Raw genomic sequence first — 25745 nt, forward strand, 5'->3', positions numbered from 1 at the left:
GCGGAGGTTGAGTGTACCGACGGGTCGGTGATCATGTCACCTTATCGCGTCAGAGAGCTCTGACGCCGGTGGAAGAAGATGCTCGTAGAGACGCTTGTGCGTAAGCAAGAAGGGAGGAGAGAAATAAAGTCAACGAGACGCATATATTCATCTGGGATATTAATCTATCTATCTATTTTATACAATTGTGTTAAGATATTTTGATTTCTAATTATATATTTTTAATTGTACAGATTTATAACAAACACAATTTTAACAAACGTATATCCCTTGATCCTTAAGAATCTGTGGATTTGAGTGAGAACTCATTTCCAATATCTGAGGATCTTCACATTAACACTTAAAACCAAGAGAACTATTACATAACTGCAGATAAACGCATGACACAATCTCCAATGAAATTGTAGGAGTTTCCCAATGCATTTGAATTTGTTCAGAGGAAGAGACAGATATAGAAAGATATGACCTTGTGTTACTCAGCATGCAGTGCACACCCCCGCACCCTGTGGTTGGACTTCTCCCCAGTTCCCTTATTTCTCCATAATTTTCAATAATATGAATGAATAGACACTAATGCATTAAGCATCATGTGATCTACTGTAAGACATGATTAATGATGGTAAGGAAGACATACTTTTGCTTACCAGCCAAAGTATAATAGAGGTTTCATCACATATTTCAAGCGATGGTTCACCCAAAAATGAGAATTCTCACATGAATTACACAACCTCAAGTTGTACCAAACCTGTATAAATGTGTTTGTTTGCAAATGAGATTTCTGGGGCACAATTGTATGGTCTTTGTGTTAAACAGAACAAAGACATTTAGACAGGTTTGGAACAACTCGAGGTTGTGTAATTCATGACAGAATTTTCATTTTTGGGAACTATTCCTTTAACCTCAAGTATGAGCAATATGCATACCAGAGCAAACTTCACTAAGGACAGTAAAGTAGACTACGATATCCAGTACACTGTATGTGGTTTAAGTGCAGAATAAAGTCTGCATATGGTGATGACAGGACTGTCCCAGATGTGCTTACTTGTCTATCTCACAGTGGTTTCATTACTCAAACCCAGCATGTGCTGCTTATGACCCCTTGGTCTTAGTCATTACTCATCCATATGTTGAGATACACACCTGGAGATAGATTGAAACTGAGAAAAAGCAAGCAAGCGCATAAGAGAGGCAGTGCTAAATCAGTCTAAAATGGAAAGCATACAGTGTAAAAAATCATTTTCAAAGAGGTAATGCAATCTGACTAAAGGGAAACAGTGAATCTGATTTTAATCTTAAATGAGTGTTACAAGCAACACTTCTGAGTAAAGCACAAACAAGAGACGTATGGCAAAACGACATGCTTGTTTGAGGATTTAATCAACCATGAATGTGCATCTGAGGCGTTTTTGTGCCGGCAGAATATTATCTTGAGTTATACAGTCATTATTTTTCCAACAGAAACAGAAGCAGATGAGTGACGCACTGGATAGAAGAAAACTGTCATAAAATAGTAATGATTGTCAATAAACTAGACAGTCCTCAAGAAGGAAATTATGGCCGAGGCATCCTTTGTTACAGCAACTATGGTGGGTCTGGGGGATTGTGGGTAATCCCATGGCAGGCCTGTTAAGACATGATGTTTCTCCCTACCAGCCACTGAAGGGTTGGCTCTCTCCTCCACTGACTCTGGAGACAGGTCCTGAACCTCTACCGGTATCCATGGTGACCCACTGGGAACTCAGATTCCTCTAGGTAGCCAGCCAGATGATTCAGGAGGGAGAAGTTGTGAGGTTAACTGAGTGATGTTTTTCGGGATTGTGGCAAATTCTGATTTGTTATTATTTTGATGTTTCAATTCCACCACACCTTTAGGATGAATTAGATTATACTTTGTTTCAATGTAGGCCCTACATCCATGTTGCTCAATATCATGGTACTAAAAATACACAAGTACAGTGGACACACAGAATCTCTTATCATATAGTTTTAGCCAGACACACATGGAAACACATCAATGTTATTCAACAAGAATAAAAAAACAAGAATGAATGTATGTCTGTCTTGCGCATCCCTTTGACCGAGTAATATGACCATCAAATGTTATGAAAAAGTACGCCACCCAGCGGACTGTTTAATAACTGGATTAGTTTCACGATCAAATATAACCTGTTTAAAAACTAAACAATCGAAAAAGGATGAGTGTTCTCTTATTTATACGGATGAACACGCTTTCTACTCACACTTTGTGGCTTATGAATCTCAATTCATGACGAGTCTCTCATCACGTGCATTTTTCTCATCATGAATACACTAAAGCGTCGGAACACAAAAAAACACACCACAATATTATTTTATGACACATTTGTAATGCAAAGACGATTTGAACCTATATATGTTCACTCCAAATGCAAAGCAGGCGGGATAAGACTGGTCACATAAAAAGCTGTCTATGCAGTGATGTCATCTGCCGGAAGATGTGAAGCAGACGATGCAGGTTTACTGCACTGACTGTATTCCAGTGAAAGGCGTTTGACAGCTTGTCGTAATAAAGGAAATGGGGGCGAATGGATAGCGTTACTCATCTCTATGGAGCAAGACGGACTAAATAACATATAATGCGAAATCACCTCAAATAACAGATTTAGAGAAAATGGTGCCCAGTTTAACGGCTGGATCATAATAGATAGCCTGGTTTTCACTGCTCACAGACTGAAAGCATCGACCTTGCTGGTGTGGCCATGAATCCGGCGGAACAAACGGTTACGTGGCTCATTACGCTTGGGGTTTTGGAGTCGCCGAAAAAGACCATTTCGGATCCGGATGGATTTCTGCAATCTTCGTTAAAGGATGGGGTCGTCCTGTGCAGGTTACTGGAGCGGCTGCGTCCAGGCACCACTGACAGGGTAAGCGCGCACCCTCCCTTTGACGCACCGCGTTTCAGTGCGTTTATTTTTTCTGTAATCCTATACACACGCGTTGATATTTATTATAAGATCAGTATTCTGTTCAGTTCATGTCTCGAACATCATATCAGACGTTAAATTCTCTGTCTATACATACATGTTACATACAGTTATACATAACAGCAGGTCGGCAGACGATCGAGGCGATCAGTGCGCGCTGTTGCCGATGTTGCTCAAGGCAAAACAACTAGTCCTCAGTTAAAAATATGATGTAAGACTTGTATTAGATATGTCATGTATGTCGTTTATTTTACAGAATGCGGCGAGAAAAATAAATGTGTAATGGTCTGGATATTTACCGGATGCAGGTAGGACTGCGAGATGTAAATGACAAGTGAACGTTATGGAAACCTGAGGATAAGCGCATGCAAATCGCATAACAAGGCTGTGTATGAATAGCACCAATATGCAATCTATTATTGATCTAGTTTAGCCAGGCATTTATTCTTGCAATTAGAAATGGGCCACCATATAGACAAGAAGAAAAGGGCTCTCATTTAGAGAAACAGTGTTTTTTTCTCCTCAAGGGGGCCTTTATATTTCAACATATTTTGGAAAACTACACATATATAGAATGCAATAGTTTGATTTTCTGAGTGAGTAATCTTAGCTAAATATTCTTAATGTATAAAAACTCATCATAACCAAGAGTGAAGGCAATATATAAGAATGAATACAACATGTTTTAGATCTCTCCACTGAATAATATGCCTGAAGGTAAATGCAAATCGATGAGACCCAAAAATATTTTTATATACATGTAAGACCTCAAATAATTCAAACAGGAAATTTACTAGGTTAATAATTAAGAACAATACAATAACCACTAAGGTCTAGCTAGTGTGTTTTCTAAAGCATGTGTAGTTCATCTTATCCATAAATAATGCATTATCGTTCTCTCTTGTTTTGGTGAATGCAGGGAGGTCATAGGAGGTCATATTAAGAGTCATGTCTGGATGCAATGACTACGAGTTAATGACACCAATAACCTCTTCAAAACTTAACTCCACAACTCACTTAACTTTACAGTTGTCTGTAACGATATAATACAATGTTGACATGAGGGCTTATGAATGTTGGCATGGGCAACTAAAACGTGTGAGTTTGCATATTTAAAGAGGAAACGGAAAGATTAGTGCACTTTACCTCTTTTGAGACTGTGTGGGAAACAGCATCATGTTGCTGTCAAGTTGAAAAACCTTACACACAAAATGTAAGGGACATCCAAGAAATCCCCTTAGTATCACAGGCGTGACTCATCAGTGTGAATGATACACAAACATCTCATGTCCCAAACATGATTTTTTACTTTCAGGTAGATTTACCTCAGAATCATACTGTTGTTCATCGATGAGTTAACATTATAGAGAAACAACATTTAAGGGAAATATTCATTACCTCGGGTTTACACAACTTCACACTTTTATCTTACAACACATCGACCAAATATGCATTCATGCTTAAACATCGTGGAATAAATACAAAATAAGATTTGTTTGGCAGAGATTGGGATTTCTTTTCAAAATTTGTGACATTAAACAAACGTCAGTATTTGCTCCCCCTAAAAATATACAACGGGAGCTCACCATACGAGCCAAAAACGTGAAATATACATGACGCTTATATGAAAAGCTTAAACTGTTGCATGATTTTGGGTTATTTTTATTAACGGTTGTATTGTCATTCATTGTCTTTTTGAATGGCTTACCAGTGGGTTTCATTTTGCCCGCCGGCGCACGGGTGTGTTGTTCTCGTCCCGTTTGTCCCATTGTGTTCGGCGCCCGTCTGAAACGTCATTTCCTCCTGATGCTGCTCACTTCCACACAGAGCCTTAGATCCCAATGTGTGTGCGGTTGTGAACAAAGTCAGCCACAGTCAATCCGTGGATTTTCATGCATTTAGTCAGTTCTCCAAGATTAAAACGTTGAGCAAAGCGACACATTTAGAGGCTTCCCATCTGCTCTTCTTCACAGATCTTCCAAGACCCCAAGACCGACAGCGAGCGCTTGAGCAACATCACGGAGTTTCTGAAGGGTTGCGCTGTGTTTCGCGTCGAGGTAAGTCAATGCGTTTATCATTGACTATATGCTGCAGTATTGTTGCATTGGAGCCACGATCATGAAAACAATCAACAAAAGATGCGCGAAGTAGACTGAGGGGACTCAACTCCGGACAGAGAAGATCGAAAATTCATGATCATAGCCCGGACAAAAAGCTTAACTTAGTCGTGTGATGAAAAATATTGCTGGATTTGATTTTCGTCACAATGTTTTTGCTAAAGAGCATGTGCAATACAGCATGGTCTATTGAACCGCTGTGCCATCATCATGAATGGCGATACTTTATCCATTCATTAAATCTTCTGATTTCACTTGGGTCTCCATGATTCGAAGCTTAAGGGATTGTTATTGCAGAACAAAAGTGACTCTTAAAATGTAAATCTGTAAAGATGGGGTTGAATGCAAGTTAAAACTTATTTTACTGCTTTGTTTATTTTGACCTTAAAAAAGGTTACCACCAAAACATTGCACACACAGCCTCTATATGAAATATAACATCATCACCAATGTAAGCTTGTGATATGAAGAAAAATAATGGCTTGTTATAGAAAAACAAGAACTTGAATTGAGCGGTTCAGTCATCATTAAGATCAAGTAGGATGCAGCAGTAAACACAGGATAATCCCCTCCCCAAATGTATGAAAATCTATAGAAATTCTTGAGCTGTGTGTTATCAGTGCCTGTGAATGATGCTATAAACCGATTTATCGATTTAAATTGTTAGGTAAATGACAATTTGTGCATCGACAAACAATGACATACAAAGGGCTAGAAGGATTTTGATCTATGCGCATTTATTATAGAACAGATGGTTCAGGGTAAAGCTCATGTATTGTCAAGTGTGTCCAAAAGTGGCGGGGTTGAGACACACGTCGCATGTAGAGCTCTTGATAGGCACATATTTTCAACCAAATTGCTTTTTGGAAAAAAACTAAAAAGTTTTTCATTTTACATGCGAAATTCTTGGTTTATAAAATAATATTTGGCATTGGGACTTTGATGTTCTCTTTGCTGACCTCTCAAGAGGTGTCTGTTTGGTCTGGCAGTGTCCAGAGCTTTACTTGACCAGCCCTCACGAGCTTGTGTTTGTTTTATGGTATTGGTGAGGTCCCTTCATGAAGAAGGGCAGGTACACTGTTCTTTTCAAGGCTTTAAGCATGTCAGGCCGAAGGTACTGGTGAGCATTTTAAAGATGCTTATTTTGAGAATTGTTTATAAAAGATTCCCGCTGTGAGCATTTGTCACAGATGTTTCAAGGACATTATATTCTTTAACTCAGGAGTGTTTTTCACTCCAGGTTTTAATATTTTTGCACATGCCAATCTTATGTTTAACATCACATCAAATCTGTCTATACTTTTTGCCCTCATTTTTTATCGCAGCTTTCATTGTGTTTAATGTTCAGTCACCCAGAAGATATCACAGCAGAACATTATAAGGGCCTGGTTAGAAATGTTTGACATTCATTCAGTTAGTTTCCTGGTATAATGTGCAATGAATCGACTTATTTGCTTTAGCTAACATTATATTCAGTACTATATTATAAAGTTGTGCGTCCTTTAGACAAAACCATATGTTGGTAGATGACGTATAGCATCTTTACCTCCTTTATACAGACAAAATAATTTCAAGTTATAGTTCACCCATAACCCTCATGTAATTTCTAATCTATATTACTTTTTTCTGCAGAACACAAAATAAGATATTTTGAAGAATGTTGTAAACTGGCTCCCATTCAGTTGCATTGGTTTTGTGTAACTTACAAATAGAAGTGAATGGGTCCCTTCGCTGTTTTGTTACCAATTTTCTTCTTTTGTGTTCTGCGGAAGAAAGAAAGTCATACAGGTTTGAGATAACAAGAGGATGAGTAAGCGATGACAGAATTTTCATATTTGGGTGAACTATCAATTTTAAATTAAATGCAAGAACTTTGGGCAAATATTTGCTTGAGCTATCAAACTAGGGCAGCATTTGCAAAGAGACATATGTAAAAATGAGATATTTAATCATTAAAATGCCAGCGTAGTTTTTTCTTTAAAAGCGAGAGCGTTTGTTATAGGCCACTTCTCTTTGCTTCTCTTGGGGCACAAACTGTAATCAGAGCGGAAAGTGAATCTTATTCTCCTCTCATTCAAGATGCACACAACTGAACCACACCACTGTCAAGCAAATGGCCCTAACACTCCCAGGAAGGCAAACACAGGCTAGACAATATAGAGTTGGAAACATCTCTAGATAAGAAGCTGCTTTGTGCTTAGTTAGTTAAAGCTAAGTTTACTGTATTTAAGTTTGCATACATCATGTGTTTGGCCACATGAAATGTTCCTTTAGAAATAATCTTGGCATTTCTCTGTCTGTTTCATCTGACTTGCTAAATGTTCTATATAATGTTTTTCTCTCTCTGTAGCCTTTCGAGGCTGCTGACCTGCTTCAGGCCCATAACTTTAGCAAAGTCTTAACTACACTAGTTGCCCTCAATAAAGTGACTGCAGGTATGCATGTTTTTTATTCATAATCAGAATTGAACAATAAGTGCGAACGTTTCAATCTCAACTCAATTTATTTAATTATTTATTTATTAGATGTTATTTAGTAGAATGATCTTGCTTGGTCTAAAAACACCATGCACTGGGCTGTGTTTTAGCTTTCTGTGATTTTCTTATTTGTGCCTGTAAAGCTGCTATGGAACAATGCACACTGTGAAAAGCGCTATGTAAATAACTTGAATTGAATTGAACTGCACATATTCACAGATTAAAGTTTTTTTTTTTTTAAGTTTATGTTATACATATGTGTGTACTATTTTTTCTGTCGCTCTGCTGGTATAGATATTGGCATCGACAGTGACTCTGTATGTACACGCACCGCCCACCGGATCAAATCCTTCGAATCTCTGGCCTCCCAGTCTTCGCTGGGCCGATCTTCTAAAGTGCTTCATAACCAGTTCCGTAGCTTGGTAAGCAGCATCGCTGTTAGACATCTCAAACTGAGATGCAGATTCATGAAAATATCAGGATTTGATGGCACCTGTGTGTGACTGGAGATACTGGGCACTTTGTGTCTCTCATACAATATTCTTCTGCTTCAGGACATGACGGAGAACAGTAACGCTCAGTTAGTGGTGAAAGCTCGCTTCGACTTCCAGCAGACCAATGAGGATGAGCTTTCTTTCAACAAGGGTGACATCATCAATGTTACCCGCACAGAAGAAGGGGGATGGTGGGAAGGAACTTTCAACGGCAAGACAGGCTGGTTTCCAAGCAATTACGTCAGAGAGGTCAAAGGATTCGGTATGTGTCCACCACTGTCCATTTACTGTTACATAACAATTACATCAAATTGTGAGCATATCATCATATTGTGTCACTTATTGTCTCCTCACAGACAAACCAGTGTCTCCTAAATCTGGAACTCTTAAAAGCCCTCCCAAAGGTTTTGATTCCACATCCATCAGTAAAACATACTACAACCTGGTGAGCACCGTTTCCTCCGTCTGTGTTTACCATGTGGGAGGTTTTGTGCGTCAATGGTAATCACTTGGCTGAAACAAACATGTGGGCATGTTCAAAAGCTAAAGCATATCACCAAGTACACTGTAAATGTCTCTTCTAAAAATAGCTCCTGTTTGTTTGCTTTCAGGTGCTACAGAACATTCTAGAAACTGAAACGGAGTACTCAAAGGAGCTCCAGAACATCCTGTCCAACTACCTGAGACCACTACAGATGACAGAAAAGTGAGAAGCGTTGCTTTTATAGTGTCAATTACAAATGTGCAATGTAGAACACTGAAGCTCTGTTACAAATCTTGGTGAGCTATATTTGGAAACAGTGTTTTAAGCTATTACAAGGCATGCCGTTGACAGGAAGGATGGCAACTTAAAGTAATAGCTTACCCCCAAAAATGTATTCGGAAAAAGAAAAGAGCAAATACATACATTATCATTAACCTTTTGAGATTTTTTTATTTCTGTGTTAATTAATTCTTTAAATATATAGCCTTTAAAGCCCCGATGAAATAAATCTAAATGTTTTTTCCTTTTATTTTAAATAACTAGGCCTTGAGGACGTCAAACTGATATGCTCCTACGTGCTGACAAAATTCCCATTTAGAAGATATAAGCGTTCAAACTGACAGTCTGGCAAATGCAGTAAAAAAAAAAGGGAAATTCTATGACATCAGTCGAAATTTCAGCTTCTTGTCAAAGTTCTCGTCCAATCACATCTGCTTTAGGATTGGAAGCGTCCCGCCCCCTTCTCTATGAGAGCTGCGGAAGCAGCGCCTCATATCAGCCACTTGTTAGCACATTTATTATGTCCTACATGGTGAATGACAAATAATGCACTAGATGGGAGATAGGGGAGGATCCAGACAGTGTAACCATTAACATGACAGTCTTAATTTCTCATTTATTCTGGATGTGAGTAATCGTTTGACAGAGCTAGTTGATCGGTTGCAGTCACATCATTTATGACTCCATGGTACCTTAAAAGGCAACAAGCAGCTCTCCAGGTCTTAAACAGAGCTTGTATGATGTTCAGCATAACAAGTGGCATTTGGAGAGATGAAAGATGCTCAATTGTAATAATTAGTCAAGGCTGATTATTAAACATGATTTACAGTTCCCTCTGCTTCCCATTATCATAGACCGAGCACTTCAGACGCCAGTATCATCCTCGGGAACCTGGAGGAGATCAGCACTTTCCAGCAGACTCTGGTCCAGTCACTAGAGGAATGCACCAAGTGAGTTAAATTCTGGCCGTAAACAGTCATGTGATTTCTAGCCCTTCTCTTAATGGCTCCGAATAATTTACGACAGGTGGGCCGAAGCACTTAGTGAAATGGAGACTCAATGAAATATATCAGGTTGCGACTTGTAGATGATGAAAATAGACTGGGGCAAAGTAAACGTGCGGTCCATTAAATCGATTGGAGTGTCACCGGAGGTTTCTAATGTTTTTATTGACCTCTAGTGTTCTTAATTGAGTTTAAAAATAAAGCTTTGATACTATAATTTTTTTCATATCTCTTCTAAATAATTCTAACTAATTCTTCCACTGTGTTCTGGGTTGAAGACTTCCGGAGCTGCAGCAGAAAGTGGGAGGGTTCTTCTTAAATCTCATGCCTCAGACGAGATCTCTATATGTGTCTTACTGCTCCAACCACCCTTCAGCAGTCAGCGTTCTCACTGATCATAGGTACTGTACACTTCCATACCTATATCCTCATTTCACAGCGAGCCTTTCCACCGCTGAAATGTATGATCATTGCATCACATCTGTCCTGACAGTGAAGAACTTGGAGTGTTTATGGAGGCGAGAGGTGCGACCGTCCCTGGTATTCTCACTCTGACCTCGGGCCTCAGCAAACCCTTCATGAGACTGGACAAATATCCCACATTATTGAAGGAGCTGGAGAGACACATGGAGGTAGAGAGGGAGACAGTTTCTGTTGTTATGTGTTCAATCTTGTGATTGATTTGATTAAAAATCTTTTTAAAAGGACAGTCTTCATCATGTCCAATCTCACATAACTTTTTTTCTGTGGAACACAAAAAACTAAAAGTCTAAAAAAACTGACCTTTATGAAGGTTTCCTTGTGCCTTTTCATAATGTCTCTTTTTATGTCCACAAAAGAAAGATCAAACAGATGTTAAACATCATGTGGGTGAATAAATGACAACATATTCATTTTTAAGCAAACTCGGTCTTAAAATCTCCTTTTTCCCCTTCAGGAGGGTCATCCAGACAGGACAGAGATTCAGAAGTGTATGGCAGCTTTCAAGAATCTCTCTGTAAGTATTTGTCTTTCTGTCTAGTTAACATGCTATAACGTTCTTCCTCCGGCTCTGAGAGACTGATGTCTTCTGACGACTGCTTTGCGTCTGCAGTTAGGTGTGGATCATTCCCATGGCAACTAGCCTTGATAACGTAATGTTTCCATGGTTACAGGCACAATGTCAGGAGGTGCGGAAGCGCAAGGAGCTCGAGCTTCAGATCTTGGGCGAGATGATTCGGCTGTGGGAGGGGGAAGATATCAAGACTCTGGGTTCAGTGCTGTATATGAGCCAGGCCATGGTCCAGAACCACGGCTGTGAGGTGAGACGCCACCAAATCTTAATGTTGTACAGATCAGTTTTTTGATAAAAGTGCCCTAGTTTATGGATGTACAGAGAAATTAGATTCTGTGTCAAAATGGACACATTTGCAGTCACTATTTACAGGATTAGAGTAACTAGTTACGTATTCATGCATTGGTTTAACATATTAATGCAAAAACTGGATTACTATTATTTTTATTATAACATAAAACAATTCATTAGAATTATGCTAAAACATGTATTAGAAAAAAGTGTACTGATTCTGGTGTATTTATTTATTAATATATAAATATCATCACTGCCCTTTCAAATCTTGGATGTCCAATTTCAATGTTTTTCAAGAAATGGAAAGCACTTTTCAAAAGAATGTTTTTTTTAGATATTTGCAAAACACAGTGCCAAACTTAAAAGTTGACTAATAATAATGATTTATGGCAAAAAATGTAAATGACAAGTTATAGAGATACAAGGTTTTAGATGGACAGCATCTTATCTGAACTTTATATATTATATATATTATATAAATGGTTATACATTTATATATAAATGTATAACAATTATAAATGTGTAGTAATATAATATAAAATATGAAAATGTATAATAATATATACATATATAACTGATATTTTTTGTATTATACATTTTTAAAACATATAAATGTAAATTTTATATACTTTAAAGAGTTTAGTGTAAATGAGATGCTAGTCATAAATGCTGTTTTCTTCAGGAGAGACATGAGCGTTACCTTCTGCTGTTTCCTCATGTCCTGCTCATCCTGTCTGCCAGTCCAAGGATGAGTGGTTTCATCTACCAGGTCAGAACCCAGTCGCTGTCAGAAGTGATTATGACACGGCCAAATAATTCTCACTGTCCTGCTCTGTTACTTCTCAAATCCACTCAAGCCTTCTCTAAATACACATTAAAATTGCCCTTCTGGCTTTGGCACAAAGAGAAAATATGTCTTCTTGGTTTTTAAGGGCAAGCTGCCTTTAAACGGAATGACCGTGACCTCGTTAGAAGACTGTGAAAGCCATAAAAATGCTTTTGAGCTCTCTGGTAAGGACATGTTGGCTCTTGTTTTCACGGTTTGAGTGTTTTTTAATCTTTTGTTTTGTTTTTTTGTTAACCATGCACGTGTTTCTTTCATGCAGGAAGCATGTTTGAAAGGCTTCAGGTGATCTGCTTTAACAAACAGGATCTACAGGACTGGCTCGAGCACCTGAACAGACAGACCAAACATACCACCATGGCGGCTCCCAGCATGAAGCCCCTCACCGTTCCCTGCCACACAGTCAGTGTGTTTTATTAATAGAATAAATATTATATTGTAATACAATTCAAAGGAGGGAAGGAAGGAGACGGGAACCGGCAAACATTTAACCATTTAATAAAACAACAACAAAGTAAAAAGATAGCCGGTAGCCCCTCACGGACGACTGCCAGCGAATAACACAAACCACAACTAAAAGCCAGGCGTGGTCCTCTCTCATTGACGGTCCGGTAACTCGTCCTCTTATGCTCCCGATCTCCTCCTCCTCCGTCCCGCCTACTTCACCACATATATATTGTTAGAACGCAAATGGTAAAACTATTACTTTGCATGATGGTTGTAGTTGTTTCAACACAAACCAAAAATACACCTTTAACGGTCAAACATAGAAGCTAAACATGGAAAACCTTTGGGGGGTCTGAAAATGCAAACTTGACAACAACACTGTAATATTGCAAACGCAAATCTATGTAAACAGTGACATAATGAGCATGTACTGCATATTACCTGTTCAGTCTATAGGCATATCCAAAAACAACAATGGCAGAGCACAGGATTGTGTTTGTGCTACTTAACATACGATTCATTATGATTCAAATTTCTCCAGCAATCTAAATGTTAACCCCTTTCTCCAGCTTCCGTCCCACCCGCTGACACCATCCAGACATGCGGAAAGCCGAAGCCTGACGGTCGCCCCCGCTTACCACACTCTCCCGCACCCCTCCTCTCACGGGGCTCCTCACAGCACAATGATGTGGGGTCCCCTGGAGCCCCCCAAAACCCAAAAACCCTGGAGCTTGAGTTGCCTGCGTCCAGCACCTCCACTCAGACCTTCAGCTGCTCTCTGCTATAAAGAGGTAAACTGGAATACTGAAAGCTAAAGTTTTTTTTATAGTATCTTAACAGAATCAGGAAAATGCGTCTGACCCTTTTGCATTCACTCACATTGTCATTTCTCAGGACCTCAGTAAAAGCCCCAAGACTATGAAAAAGCTGCTGCCCAAGAGAAAGCCAGAGAGAAAGCCGTCTGATGAGGAGTTTGCACTGAGGAAGAGTGAGTCACTGGTTTGGTGATCTTATTGATATTGTGCATCTCTGCAAGGTTGCTGATGTAAGCTGTGACTTGTGCAGGTACTGTAGCTCTGGAGGAGGATGCTCAAATTCTCAAGGTGATTGAGGCTTACTGCACGAGTGCCAAAACCAGACAGACCCTCAACTCAAGTAAGTCATGTGCATACGTCGTGTCTGTTTTCCTCTGAGAAAGTAGCAGATTATGGTTGTTCGATCAGGGCAGTGTTGAACCTGTGAAGGTCTAGAAATGAAACCCTCTTAAAACACATTTTCATGACTTGCTAATTTGTTTACTAACAATGTCAAAGTGGATAAATACTTTGTGTGAACGGTAACCATACACAAACTTTCCCTAACCGACACTGGTTTCTCTTTGGGATACCAAAATAAATAGGCCATTGGTAGTAAAAATGAACTAAAAGATATTTTTTGAATGTCTGGGACAATTGTGATAGATGTAAAGACTATAAAACAGACCTCTACCACTGTTAATGGGATCTTTTTTCTAACAAAAAGAAAAGTCAAAATAAACACTAAAAAAGTCACTCTCATAGATTCATATATTCAAGTAATCTGTATAACATACAACGGCTGCCCTGTTATATCGTATCGAAGTTGTTCTTGCATCTCTTATAACAATATCCTTTCTCTCTCCTCCTCATCATACTTACATGTTTATCATTTATCTATCATTTACTTCTCCCCATCACACACATTCATTTTCATCCATTTTATTGAACACTCATTTCCCTTTTCCCGATTATTATTGCTACTTTGATTTCCTCTCTTTGTGGTTGGACCACCCACGCACATTTTTTGGTTGCCCCTTTTCGTTTTATTCCCTGCCATTTGCAATCCATTCATGACTTGCTCCCGCTCTCATCATGTGCGACCGGACGTCCCGTCTAGCATGGCATGGCACTGACCTCATGCACAACCACGTTTTGGATCAGTCCAGCGTGGACTCTCTTGGCCGCCGTAGCAGCATCTCCAGGCCAGAGGCCACGTCGGATCTATCAGAGGACTCGGATTATGACAGTATATGGACGGCTCACAGTTACAGGATGGGCTCTGTTTCTCGTAAGAGCTCCTACATCTCCCACCAAAACTAAACCTTCTCCTCACTCCTCTTGTTTTAAATGACTTTTATTTATTTCAAACCTATTTATTTATTTATCATTGGGTCACACCGATGCATATTTATTCAAGTCATTTGTATTTATTTGTGTTTACTCATGGTTTAGTATTAATCTGCACTTCCATCATTTTCTGCAGATGTGATCACTTTTCCAAAGCAGTTCCCTGTTGCCTTGACATCTTAATACCCACGACACTCCCAACGACTTTTATTTGTTTATTTACCTGCCATTTGGTATTTATTTAAGTGTCCTTTGAAAATACGATGATGTTATTCATGCTGCCCTCATTACTGGATGTATTTTATTGATCGACGCTGTCTAAGGTACAGTGCATTCGGAAAACAACCAGGACGAATCTGAGAAAAGATATTAGCGTACACATATTACAGCGTTACATATTAGCGTAATGTCATTCATCTGGGTTATGTGGTATTAAAACTCGGACTGTGTTTACTAAATGTAAACATTTTGATTGGTCTTTTACCATGAACAAGCTTTCATTAAATTCATCCCTCTGGTTCTTACAAGGCACTGGGGACAGTATTACTGGGAAAGATTGTTCATACTTATGTTATATAAATGTATTTATTTTTAATTTGTATATGTATTTTGATTTTGGACTTTTTGTATGCTTGTATTTAACATGTAAGTTTAAAGTGATGTCTGCCTTCATGGTGAAACGTATGGAAGTTTACAAAAAAATGTTAAATGTAATGTTGGTTGAAGTACTGATGTGTGGACGGTAAAGTCGAGAGTTCTTCACCACTCAAGACTGTGTCAAAGTGTTTGATGCTTTTGCTCTTATGTACGATGTGTTTGAGACAAACCAGACAAACCGATTTGCCAATTATTTAAATGATGACAGAGTATATTTCCTCATGTTATGTGATTCCTTGTGACCAAGTTCTATTCTGTGGTTTAAAAAATGAACGAGAAGAATATGAATATTTACTGCCCTTTTGTCGGTTGTATTATGAAGATATTCTTAAAAAACTGTTGAACTGAGAAACGTCAGTGATGTTTACGTGGTTCGAAATTGACATTATTTATGTGTTTGTTATATATGCAGAGTCAAATATATGACAAAATACCACAAATGTTGTAATATACATTTTGAATAAATCTGGGGTTGTTTTGTACAATGTTTATTCTGCCAGAAATTGATCTTTAATGACAGAACAATGCATTATCTTTTATTTAAGCTATTATTTTTATTTTGAAAACTGTTAGACATGCTATTTGTATAAACCGAAATCTCTCTGAAAGTTTTTTTCCATGTTGGCCCATGTTGGTCCTCTTTTCAACACGTTTGTTTTAATTTTCTCGGACGATCCCTCTCTGCATGACTAACTCCCGTCTCACGCACAGTCCTGTGTAAGTCTGATCCAGTCCTAACCACCTTATGGGACACGATAGTTTTGTCACTGACATAATAAATGTGTCCAACTACAGTAAGGATCCTAAAAATCAATCTGTGGGCTTCTTTTTTGCAACAGGACAGTGGAAAGATGCCGGTCCAGCACTGATTGTTCCTGGGGAGGAGAAATTCACTTTAGATGAGTTGAAGACTAACGGTCAGACTCTGGAAGAAAAGTAAGATTGCATGCGTCTACTCTTAAAACATGGTATACAAAGACTGTATAAATTATGGAGAGAAATGTCACGAGATGCAGCATTTAAATGATCAATACATTAAAACTCATTGCTACAGTATTTAATAAAACTAAATGTTTCTCACAGGAGCCTTGTGGATGTTGTTTATGCCCTGCGAGGCGAGGTACAAGAACTTAAACAGGTATGTGTGATCGTAGGTCAGAGGTGTTCTCTCTATAAAAATTTGCCATTAAGAATTCCTTATAGTATAGTAAGTTAACTTCACTATTCCAACAGGATAATAAAAAAATGAAAAAGTCCTTGGAAGAAGAGCAAAAAGCCCGGAAAGATCTGGAGAAGATTGTTAGAAAAATGCTTAAGAATATGAATGACTTTTCCTGGGATGAAACCAATTTATGATATCGTTGTGACTAGATATCGGTTTTGTTCTGCGATACACTATAGTGCTAAAGAATTGCACGGTTTTCTTTCCAAAAAGATCTTATTAGACGGTACAATATTTGATCTTAACTACAGTTGATAATTTCATCATTCAATTCCTAACACATTCTATTTCTAGCATCTTGCTTAAGTTAAATGAGAACCACTATTTTTATATCTGCACAATTATGGTATCACACATTGCTTAAAGTCTTTGTTAAAGGGACAGTTCAACAAAAAGGAATCTTTTGTCATCATTTACTCGCCTTCTAAACCTGTATACATTTCTACTGCTGAATGCAAAAGATATATTGAAGAATGTGGGAAACCAAACCGTTCAGGGGCACCCCTGAATACCATAGTATTCGTTTTTTTCCTACTGTGGAAGTCAATAGAGAACTGCTTGGTTGCAAACATCCTTCCAGATATATTTCTTATTTATACAGGTTTAGAACAACATAAGTGTGAGTACATGATACCAAATTTTCATTTTTGGGTGACTCTATCCAAAAGGTTGTGACTGTTGTATAGGAAGAGCATTACTAAAGAGTTTTCCTTTCACCTGGTAAAATGTACAGGAACAATTGTCCAAGAACAAGTATGATTCCTCTTGACATATACACTCTTGTGTTGTTTCATGACTTTCATCCATATAACTCAAAGAAAACTTAATATGCTATGTGATGAAAGTGAATAACCTTCTCGTTTGGTGTTTGAAACAACATGAGGGATAGTAAATAATATCAAGATATAATTTTTTTTGGCAATATGTTTCTTAAAGGCGTAAGAAAGCCTGACTGATCACAGATGTTATGATTGTGCACATGATTGTTCAATCTGCTTGCTTGTCTACAGATGACCAGTGTCATTTCAAAGGGTCAGGAGTTGATTCTAAATATTTTATCTTACTGTTACATTTCGTTTTAAAAATATTTTTTATTCAGATACAAGATAGCATAATACGGTGAATCTGTGAATAAATCAACGACGTGACACCCAAAGTTTTCATTATAGTTTACAAATGACTCCGATTTTGATACTTAATGTCAAACTTTCATTTCAACTGTGGGCACGTTTGCTCATAGGAGCTAGTCAAATGAGAAACAGCATTAAGGTGTATGTATGTATTTTTGTTACTATGTTGGGTACATAACTCTAGGTGCCATTGTGATGGTATTATTGTGGTACCTCGTGTATCACTACCTTCCAAACATCCCTTGCTTTCACGCAAAGCTGAGACTGTATACCTCTCTAAGTGTGACCAAAACATATGCCAAACTCTTATTTATAAACTGTGAATTCTTTATCATGAATCGTTCTTTACCTCAAATCCCAGATCCTCACTGTAAATTAATTCTGTAAATAAAGACATTTTTGATAGATGTGTCATGTCTCTGATGCCTATAATAAAACCTGAAAACCATCACCACATGAACAGATGCGTGATGACATGTATCACACACACATTAACTGTCTGTGTCTGAACACAGCTGCGGTGAGCTTAACTTAGAAGTTTAAGCTTTAAGTTTCTGTCATGAGGAAGGCGTGATGACATGGATGACTTTATGCCCTTGTCTTCGTCTGCACACACAACAGTTGAGGGTGAAGGTTGTGCATGCACCAGGCCCTATTACAGTGACAAGGCAATCTAGTCCCTTTGTGGGCGATGATTCTACTTCATTGATTTACAATGGAAAGGATATAATTTTGCTGGTGTTGGCAAAAAGCTCAAATGTCAGGCTTTTCAGAATGCCAGCATTGCCTTGTTCGCAGATGAATAAGGAGAAAGTCACCTTTTGTCTCCTGTTAAATATTCCTGCATAAATACAAAGGAACATAATGCCCTCCTGATAAAAGGAAGCCCTGATTTATCCTGATTTATCCTTTGGCGTATAGATAAAACCCGCAGATAAATGCCAGGTTGGCCTTTTCATTTTTGTTCTCTTCGCTTTGTGCGGCTTATTGAGTTTGGGAGACGGCTGTCGCTTTTTCGCCATATATAGCCCACCATTGTATTTCACGCTTTTCAAAGATGTGTCGTTCGTCGCCAAATGAGCATCAAATTTATGTGTGTTTGTGGACACCACGGTGTTCACTCAGTGGGAAGTTTCTTGTTTAGCGTCACCTGTGAAGTATAACAATGTTTTAGACTCCAGGACCCTGACCAGGTATTAATGTCCTCTCCATGGTAACTGCCGGTTAACCAAACTACCCGTCTTTGAAATCCCACGCGAAAGGGACAGTGGGAGTCTGCGGACATTGAATCAATTAGCTTTTGACCAATCTATACACACGCGCGCTCACGCAAGCGTTCGTCCTAGACCCCGTCTTTCTTTTTCTCTCGTGGTCTATTCACTAGCCTGTGATCATTTAGATTTGACATGCATTGTGACCGAGCTGGTCTCTCTCTTTCGCTCTCTCTCCCTCTTTTGCTACTGTCTGTCATTAATTTCCAGGCTTTACAATTTGCCAAAAAAGAAAGAGAAAAGAGTGACTGAGTGGTGGAAGGATAAGAGCTCAGTGTCCTTTTGAAGGGGTTTGTTATTGCACAAAACAGCCGCCCAATAATTTTTCGTCAATGTTTAACTCTAAAAGCTTTTCCCCGTCAGCTTCTGAAAAGAAGAGCAATAAAGCTCTATTCATACCGACTGAATAAAAACAGTCCTCTGGGGGCTATGACCGAAGGGCTTCTTTTCTTCTGCCTCTAATCAAATAGGAACTGAAATGAATTAGAGTTTTCTTATGAAAATAGCCTTTGTTGTCAGGCAGGCCAGTAATTCATAAACAATAAGCAACGTCATTGTGTGGATAGTAATATATTCATGCTCTGGAAAGGCTAGAAGGCAGTACAGGACTATGGCTCTGTGGATAAGGGGAGGGAAGAAGAATCGGTCCTGGACTCTTCATTTGCGGTCTGCACAGTGGGTGGTTCTGGTAACCACCAATTTCTCTCTTTCTCTCTCTCTCGTGCTACTGACATGGTCCTCTGAGCTCTCCTCATTTGCTCGTTTTCCTCAATAATTCTTTCATTCTCACTTCAGCCTGTCTACAAGGCCTCTCATTTCTCTCCCGTGTTTGACCTACCAGTCTTTTTGTCATTTGCTCTCTCACTTCCATTCACTCCTCCACTCTCTTTTATTCCGCGAGCAGTGTTTTCTGTGCCTCTTGAGAACTTCAGGATTTGTTTGATTGTGCTAACAAACTTCTGCCGGTCCTCCCGTGGGAAAAGTATTGGATTACTTGAAGCAAGGGGCGACATAATGTGGTGGTCAGAGGGCAACTGGACCCTTGAGGATTGAGTTTGCAAAACCTCAAGTTGGAGTTTAAACCCCAGACAGATAGTAGATCATGACCAGTTCTGGATTTGTGTTACCTGCTTATTACGGATGAGGACTGCTGTATATGAACATTACATTACACAGCATAAACAGTGGATTCGATCCTTCAGTGGACCTGGACTCCTGTCTATCACCTACATTTTTCACAAGCAAGCTTAATCCGGTCAAATTTCTGCAAATCCAACTCGTGAGATTGTATGTTTATGACAGTTTTTGTAGGCGCCTGCAACTTTCTCTCCAACAATCAAAGGAATGTATTTTTGTGGTGGTCAAAACTCAACTCTCACAATCCTGCAACTGCAACAATGAAGAGTGCCACCGTGAAAGTGTGTCTCTACGATCAATGGATTTGTGTTTTAATGAAGAACTTGTATAGGAATTACAGCACAAGAACTTCTGGTGATGCTGCAACATGAGGACACTTGAATAAATCGCCTATCAACAGTACGTGAGTGTTTGAGTTTTGTATGTGCTTTAACTTTATTAGCTATAATAACTTGAGTTTTCAAAAGAGTTTAGAGTTTGACAACTTTCTAAAGATTAGAGGGTAAAAGTTTTTTCAATCCCAAACAAAAGCATGAAAGTATTTCTAATAGTGCTGAATCGTTCACATAAGCTCCTTCTGAAGTGTCTTTGAACCTCTCAGTTGATTATTTAACTTTCGTCTGCTCTCCGCCCACTCGTCTACTTCTCATATCGGCAGACGCAAAAAACATTTCGCTTAGAAACGGCGGATGTTGTTTTTTCTTTTCTCAAAATGATCTTCGTACAAAACGTAACCGAAGAATTATTAATGATGGATGCGAGAGCAATGTGTAAATACTCGCAAACCAATGGTGGGAAAGCAGAAAACACGTTTGTCATCAGTTAAACAACGTAAGCATTCTCATATATGTTTATGTATCATTAGGTGTTTGCACGCGTTGCATTATTCACTAACTGAATCTAACATGCACGTGAGACTACATAACATTTATCATCTCCTGCACCTGTCGCATGTAAACTAACGGTACTGTTAGCGTGTTGACAAAAGGTTAAATGTTGGAAGTCGCTTTGGAAAAAGTGTCTGCCAAATGAATACGTTAAATGACTAAATCCTAAACCCACCTTCATGATGAGACACAACTACCGACCGATGCTCGAGAGCTGTTTTCTCGACTGTTCAATGTCTATAAATGTATACATTCTGGGATTAGAGTTGAAGTTAGTGAATTCAGGCAGGTGAATTTAATTCAGAATATCGTATTTAACAAATACTTCAACTCACCACTAGGTGGCAGTGCTACTCTACTTAATATTGAACAATGTGTTGTGCAGCCAGTAATGAACTTTTTAATTGTGGACAAATACTCTTACGTTGAGTGATAAAAATAGCAGAATTTGTACCTTAGAAATACCATTATTTGTCATAAAAAGTACCTAAGGTAATAAGATGAAGTATTATAGGCATATGTTTTCTTAATATATCACAGTTGATTAATATAACAGAGCTTTAGAGATTCAAAAAAAGGCAAGTCATTGTAAAACGCCATTATTCGTCACACACTTATTAGCAAACCATTAATAAACGCATAGTTGGATGGAGTAAAAATGGGTAATGATTCGTATTGGCATCTAGAGGGCGCAAGAGACCTTTATTATCCACTGACTCCTGTTTCATCTGACATGATGAATGCTTTACACATGTTGAACTGAACAGTTTCGCATTTATTTCGTTGATGTCCGTTTTGAATTGGACCAAACAGGACGACTTAAAAAGACTAAGTAACCAATTATATTTTTGCTTGTGAAACATTTGTGAAATTATCATCTTTGGTAGATCAAAACTATGCCCTTAATGATTTATCCAACAAAAATGACACGACTCGTTATAATCTGTATTGTCGAAAGACTAAATGTCGTTATTGTGGTTAATTACGGACAGTGTTATTTTACATTATATACATTAAATTATATAGAGAACATTCCTTATTGACACGAGACTAACATAACGTTTAATTAAGCGAATTGAGTTAAAACATATGATCTATATCCAAAAATGTAAATGTATTTTATTATAATCACTATACTCTTACAGTTTATATTATGTTAATTTAATGTTTACTAATAGATATTTAAAAGCTTTACAATAGACTGACTGTCAATACTCCCACCATGTTTTGTCCCTGCCCACCTGTCTTGTCATCTCTTCATAAAAAATATGGCTTTTATATCACGCTCTCATAACTCATAAGTAACATTAAAAAAAGTGAAATAAGCATCTTGTTTTGCTACCTGGTTTTATATTTTACAAATAGATGGGTGTTGGCATGGGAACATGCCCCTGACTGCAATCTGATTGAGGATGCAGGGGCACAGTCAAAGGAATGACCCAGCAGGCTGCACATTCTTACCTACAGCCGTATCCATGACAACACAACTGGACTCTGCCATTGAATATTTGATTGACAGATGTCCAAATGTCAACCACTCCCTCCCAGGTATACAGTCCAAACGTTTCGTATTTTAATGTCTAAAACCACGCTTCAGTCTTTAAAAAAAGGCACACAGACTGTCTCCTCAGCATCTCGGGGTCACAGGTCGTGCACACATTTTGGTATGAGTGTTTGTATATGCTTTTACTTCGGTTTAAATTGACATCACGCCTGACTGTCGGCTCGCTCCTTTACTTAGCCAGGGAGTGTATTTTTTTATTATCTGTGATGCGCATTAGCTTAGACAGAACCACTATATAGAGCCAGGCCATCTTTTTGAGCGAAAAGACTGTATTAATCCATCTGCTCAGCCTAAAAGAGACACTGTACTTAAAGGACCAGAGTCTATCCCATATTAGAGCGTCAAAGTGGAGATTCAATCACAGTAATGGTCAGCGTCTCACGGCGCATCTCCATCGATCCAGGGGACAGTGTATCGGCCGCATTAGTGAAAAGGAAATTGAGTGCTATTTTCTAGTCGTCACAATCTATTTGTCATTCAGAATTGAGACATGCGGGTCTATGGGATGAATATAAATGTCAAGGCTGGTCTGATGTGTGCGTGTGTGAGAGAGAGTGTGCACCTATTACCTGCTTAAAAAATAAGTAGATATTTTAAGATAGATTAGTCTTTCTTTTATTATGTACGATACATATTTCATACATACCTTCAGACGTATTTGTATTACAAAATTTATAAGGTCAGATTTTGTTTGACAGTTTTTCATGATGTTAACATGCAAACTGCTTTTGTTCCAAAGCATGTCACGCTTAATTTTATTTTTGGAAAGGTTTTTTATTTATTTAATTAATAAATGCTTGGGAGAACAGGCAGCACATGTACCCACCCTTTTGTTGTGAATCATTATGAGCACTGTAAATTCTCTTATCTCTTGCTCTGATAACCCATTCACAATCTGGCCATAAAGAATTTGATAGGCTAATTGAATAGTGCTTTGATGCACACTTTTGTAATAGGGCATTATAAATCCGGTATGAAGGTGACAGGGGTACAAAAGAGAGCGCTTTAGGGTGAGACTCCCTCCCTTTCAAGCGCCGACTTTACAATAAGTTTTGTGTCTTTGAATGTTGGGCTGTAAAAGAGTGCCCGAATCGATTGCCCCCACCTAACAAGCCCTCTGTCCTCCGACATTGAGTGCACGGGCAATGGATTTGTTGAGGGCAGTGATACAGTGGCCCGACTGCTATCTTGATCCTTCATGCGCCGCAGGACCATATGGACCATTAACCCGCACAGTTTTATCTAACACTGGTGATTAGCGTCAAGACCTTGCGGTCCTATTGACAGCGTGTGTACGGAGGAGAGTTGATGTATGACTATTATTTCTTTAACATTTATCTCCTTTTGTCTGTCTTTTTGTATTTAGGGAGTGAATTAGTGGAGCTCTGCTGACTTTCTGATGCGATGTGATAGCATTATTTGGCAGATTGTGTGAATTGCTTCCCTAATTTGTCACTCCTTTCGGTGCTTAGTCAGTATGGATGAGGTGTGTAAGCACTTTCTCTTCTGGCTAATAGCACAATAGGTTATAGTATCTGTTTAGACCACACATGCCATATACTTTCTTTTTCCTTTCTTTGTAAGAGTTCTCTCGATTTCTATTACTTAAAGGTGTTATACTAAAGGCAAACAACTTTTCTATTGAAGAAATCACAATGCAGACTATAGCAGACGGAATGTAAACGCTTAGTATACAGAATGTTGGTTATGTATTTTTATGCAGTCAAACACAATCTTAAACAAATATATACAAAATATAAAATGCTAAATTAATTATTTTTGTCATATGTGGTTTCCGACATGAAAGAGTAGAAACAAGTGATACATTTATCGTTTCGTTTTGAATGCCACTTGCCTCTCGTTCTCTGAATTTTATGATAATTATTTATTTTTCAAGGACAGTCATTTTAATAGGAGCTCACACAAAGGTGTAAATATTAATCATCCCCCCGCTGCCATTCATGCTATTTCTTTTTTTGATCGAAAATATCACAGCAGTCTGGCACGTGTAAAGGTTTTTTTACTAAAATGTTTAATTTCTGTTTTTAATTCACTATTCCAAGTTTAATATGCAAATCAGCTAATTAGATCATTAAGTTTTTCAAGTGAATTTGTTTTGTTTGCTTGAATTGCTTGAAAACATTAATTAAAACCTGGGTTAAGTGTTGTGCGCAAGTAAAACCTTCATCAATTGCTGCACAGAGAAATTGATGGAAAATGGTAAGAAATGACGGTGACGTCCAGATGCATTTGTACCGTAATGTATTTGTACAATATTTGCCTTTAATGCACCACAGGTTGGATCAAACTTTTAAAATATGAAATGTACGGTACAAAATAGCCCAAACTTTTAAGGTATTTATTAGAGTTGCACTGATACTAAACTTGTCCACCTATACCGATAGCCGATACAGATTCTGAAGATAAAACTTTCTGAATCTTATTAATTCATGTGATCATTAATGTTGAACATCAAACTGGTGATGTTTCTTAACATTCTCTATATACGGAGCACAAATTCAAAGCATTTTCATCCCTTCTTTTGATTGACAGGATATATCAACCTGTTCATCTGCAGTTTTTAAACCTAGGTTGACACATAAGTGATCGTGTCTGTGTCTTACATTCTGCTTATATTTGGTTTCAACATAACATACGTGTGAAAGGAGTGTAAAAAATTGCTTTTATCGTCCGATACCGATTATTAGCCGATATATCGGTGCATCTCTAATATTTAGTTAATTCAATTTATTCAGTTCAAAATTATCTTGTAAAAAGGCAACCTACATCTGGGATATGGTTTCATTCAAATATACAAAATGCATAGAAAAACGAAGAGCTTCAGTTTATACTCAAAACACATCGAAGTAACTGTAACGAGCAAGGCCGGACGAGAGGCTGTTCCCTCACAACTAGTATTATTCGTCCCACCTTGTTCGTAATAGTAACATGGCTACAACATTATTAAGAAGTAGTTTACAAAGGGGTTAAAGAAATCACTTATGGTCACTACTGTATTTGTTTATTTGACTATAGCATCATATTCTAAATATTTTGATAACAAAATTTCACTTCATAGTGAATACTTGTTTGCTTAGCCATGGATGTGCGACTCAGTAAGACACATACGTGGTCGCGTTTGTGTCTTACATTCTGGTTATTTTTTGTTTACCCCAGTGCGCCAGGACCCACACACATACCCACACTTGCTGAGCTAATATTTACGTGTGTTTTATCTGTAATGGTGTTTAGTGTACACTTAAACGCTGAGAGCTG

The 25745-nt window shown here is 38.2% G+C and overlaps 1 protein-coding gene across 3 annotated transcripts; it reads left to right on the forward strand.

Moving 5' to 3' along the window:
- Positions 1 to 2234: 2234 nt before the first annotated feature.
- On the forward strand, positions 2235 to 18017 carry arhgef7a (Rho guanine nucleotide exchange factor (GEF) 7a). 3 transcript variants are annotated; one of them, XM_056755240.1, is made up of 21 exons: positions 2235 to 2903; positions 4937 to 5020; positions 7431 to 7515; positions 7852 to 7979; positions 8112 to 8313; positions 8408 to 8496; positions 8663 to 8757; positions 9669 to 9764; positions 10097 to 10219; positions 10312 to 10450; positions 10756 to 10815; positions 10973 to 11119; positions 11849 to 11935; positions 12099 to 12177; positions 12273 to 12412; positions 13027 to 13248; positions 13352 to 13445; positions 13523 to 13612; positions 16098 to 16194; positions 16342 to 16396; positions 16492 to 18017. In XM_056755240.1, the coding sequence occupies exons 1-21, from the start codon at positions 2739 to 2741 to the stop codon at positions 16612 to 16614; spliced, it is 2400 nt and encodes a 799-aa protein (XP_056611218.1). In that variant the 5' UTR covers positions 2235 to 2738; the 3' UTR covers positions 16615 to 18017. The 3 variants fall into 3 exon arrangements, with proteins under 3 accessions (XP_056611218.1, XP_056611219.1, XP_056611220.1); XM_056755241.1 differs by lacking the exons at positions 16098 to 16194; positions 16342 to 16396; positions 16492 to 18017 and adding an exon at positions 14372 to 16091 and having other exon boundaries at positions 2243 to 2903; XM_056755242.1 differs by lacking the exons at positions 2235 to 2903; positions 7431 to 7515 and having other exon boundaries at positions 4782 to 5020.
- The last annotated feature ends 7728 nt before the right edge of the window (positions 18018 to 25745 follow it).

This window comes from Triplophysa dalaica, chromosome 8 (genome assembly GCF_015846415.1).
Source record: "Triplophysa dalaica isolate WHDGS20190420 chromosome 8, ASM1584641v1, whole genome shotgun sequence".
NCBI lineage: Eukaryota > Metazoa > Chordata > Actinopteri > Cypriniformes > Nemacheilidae > Triplophysa > Triplophysa dalaica.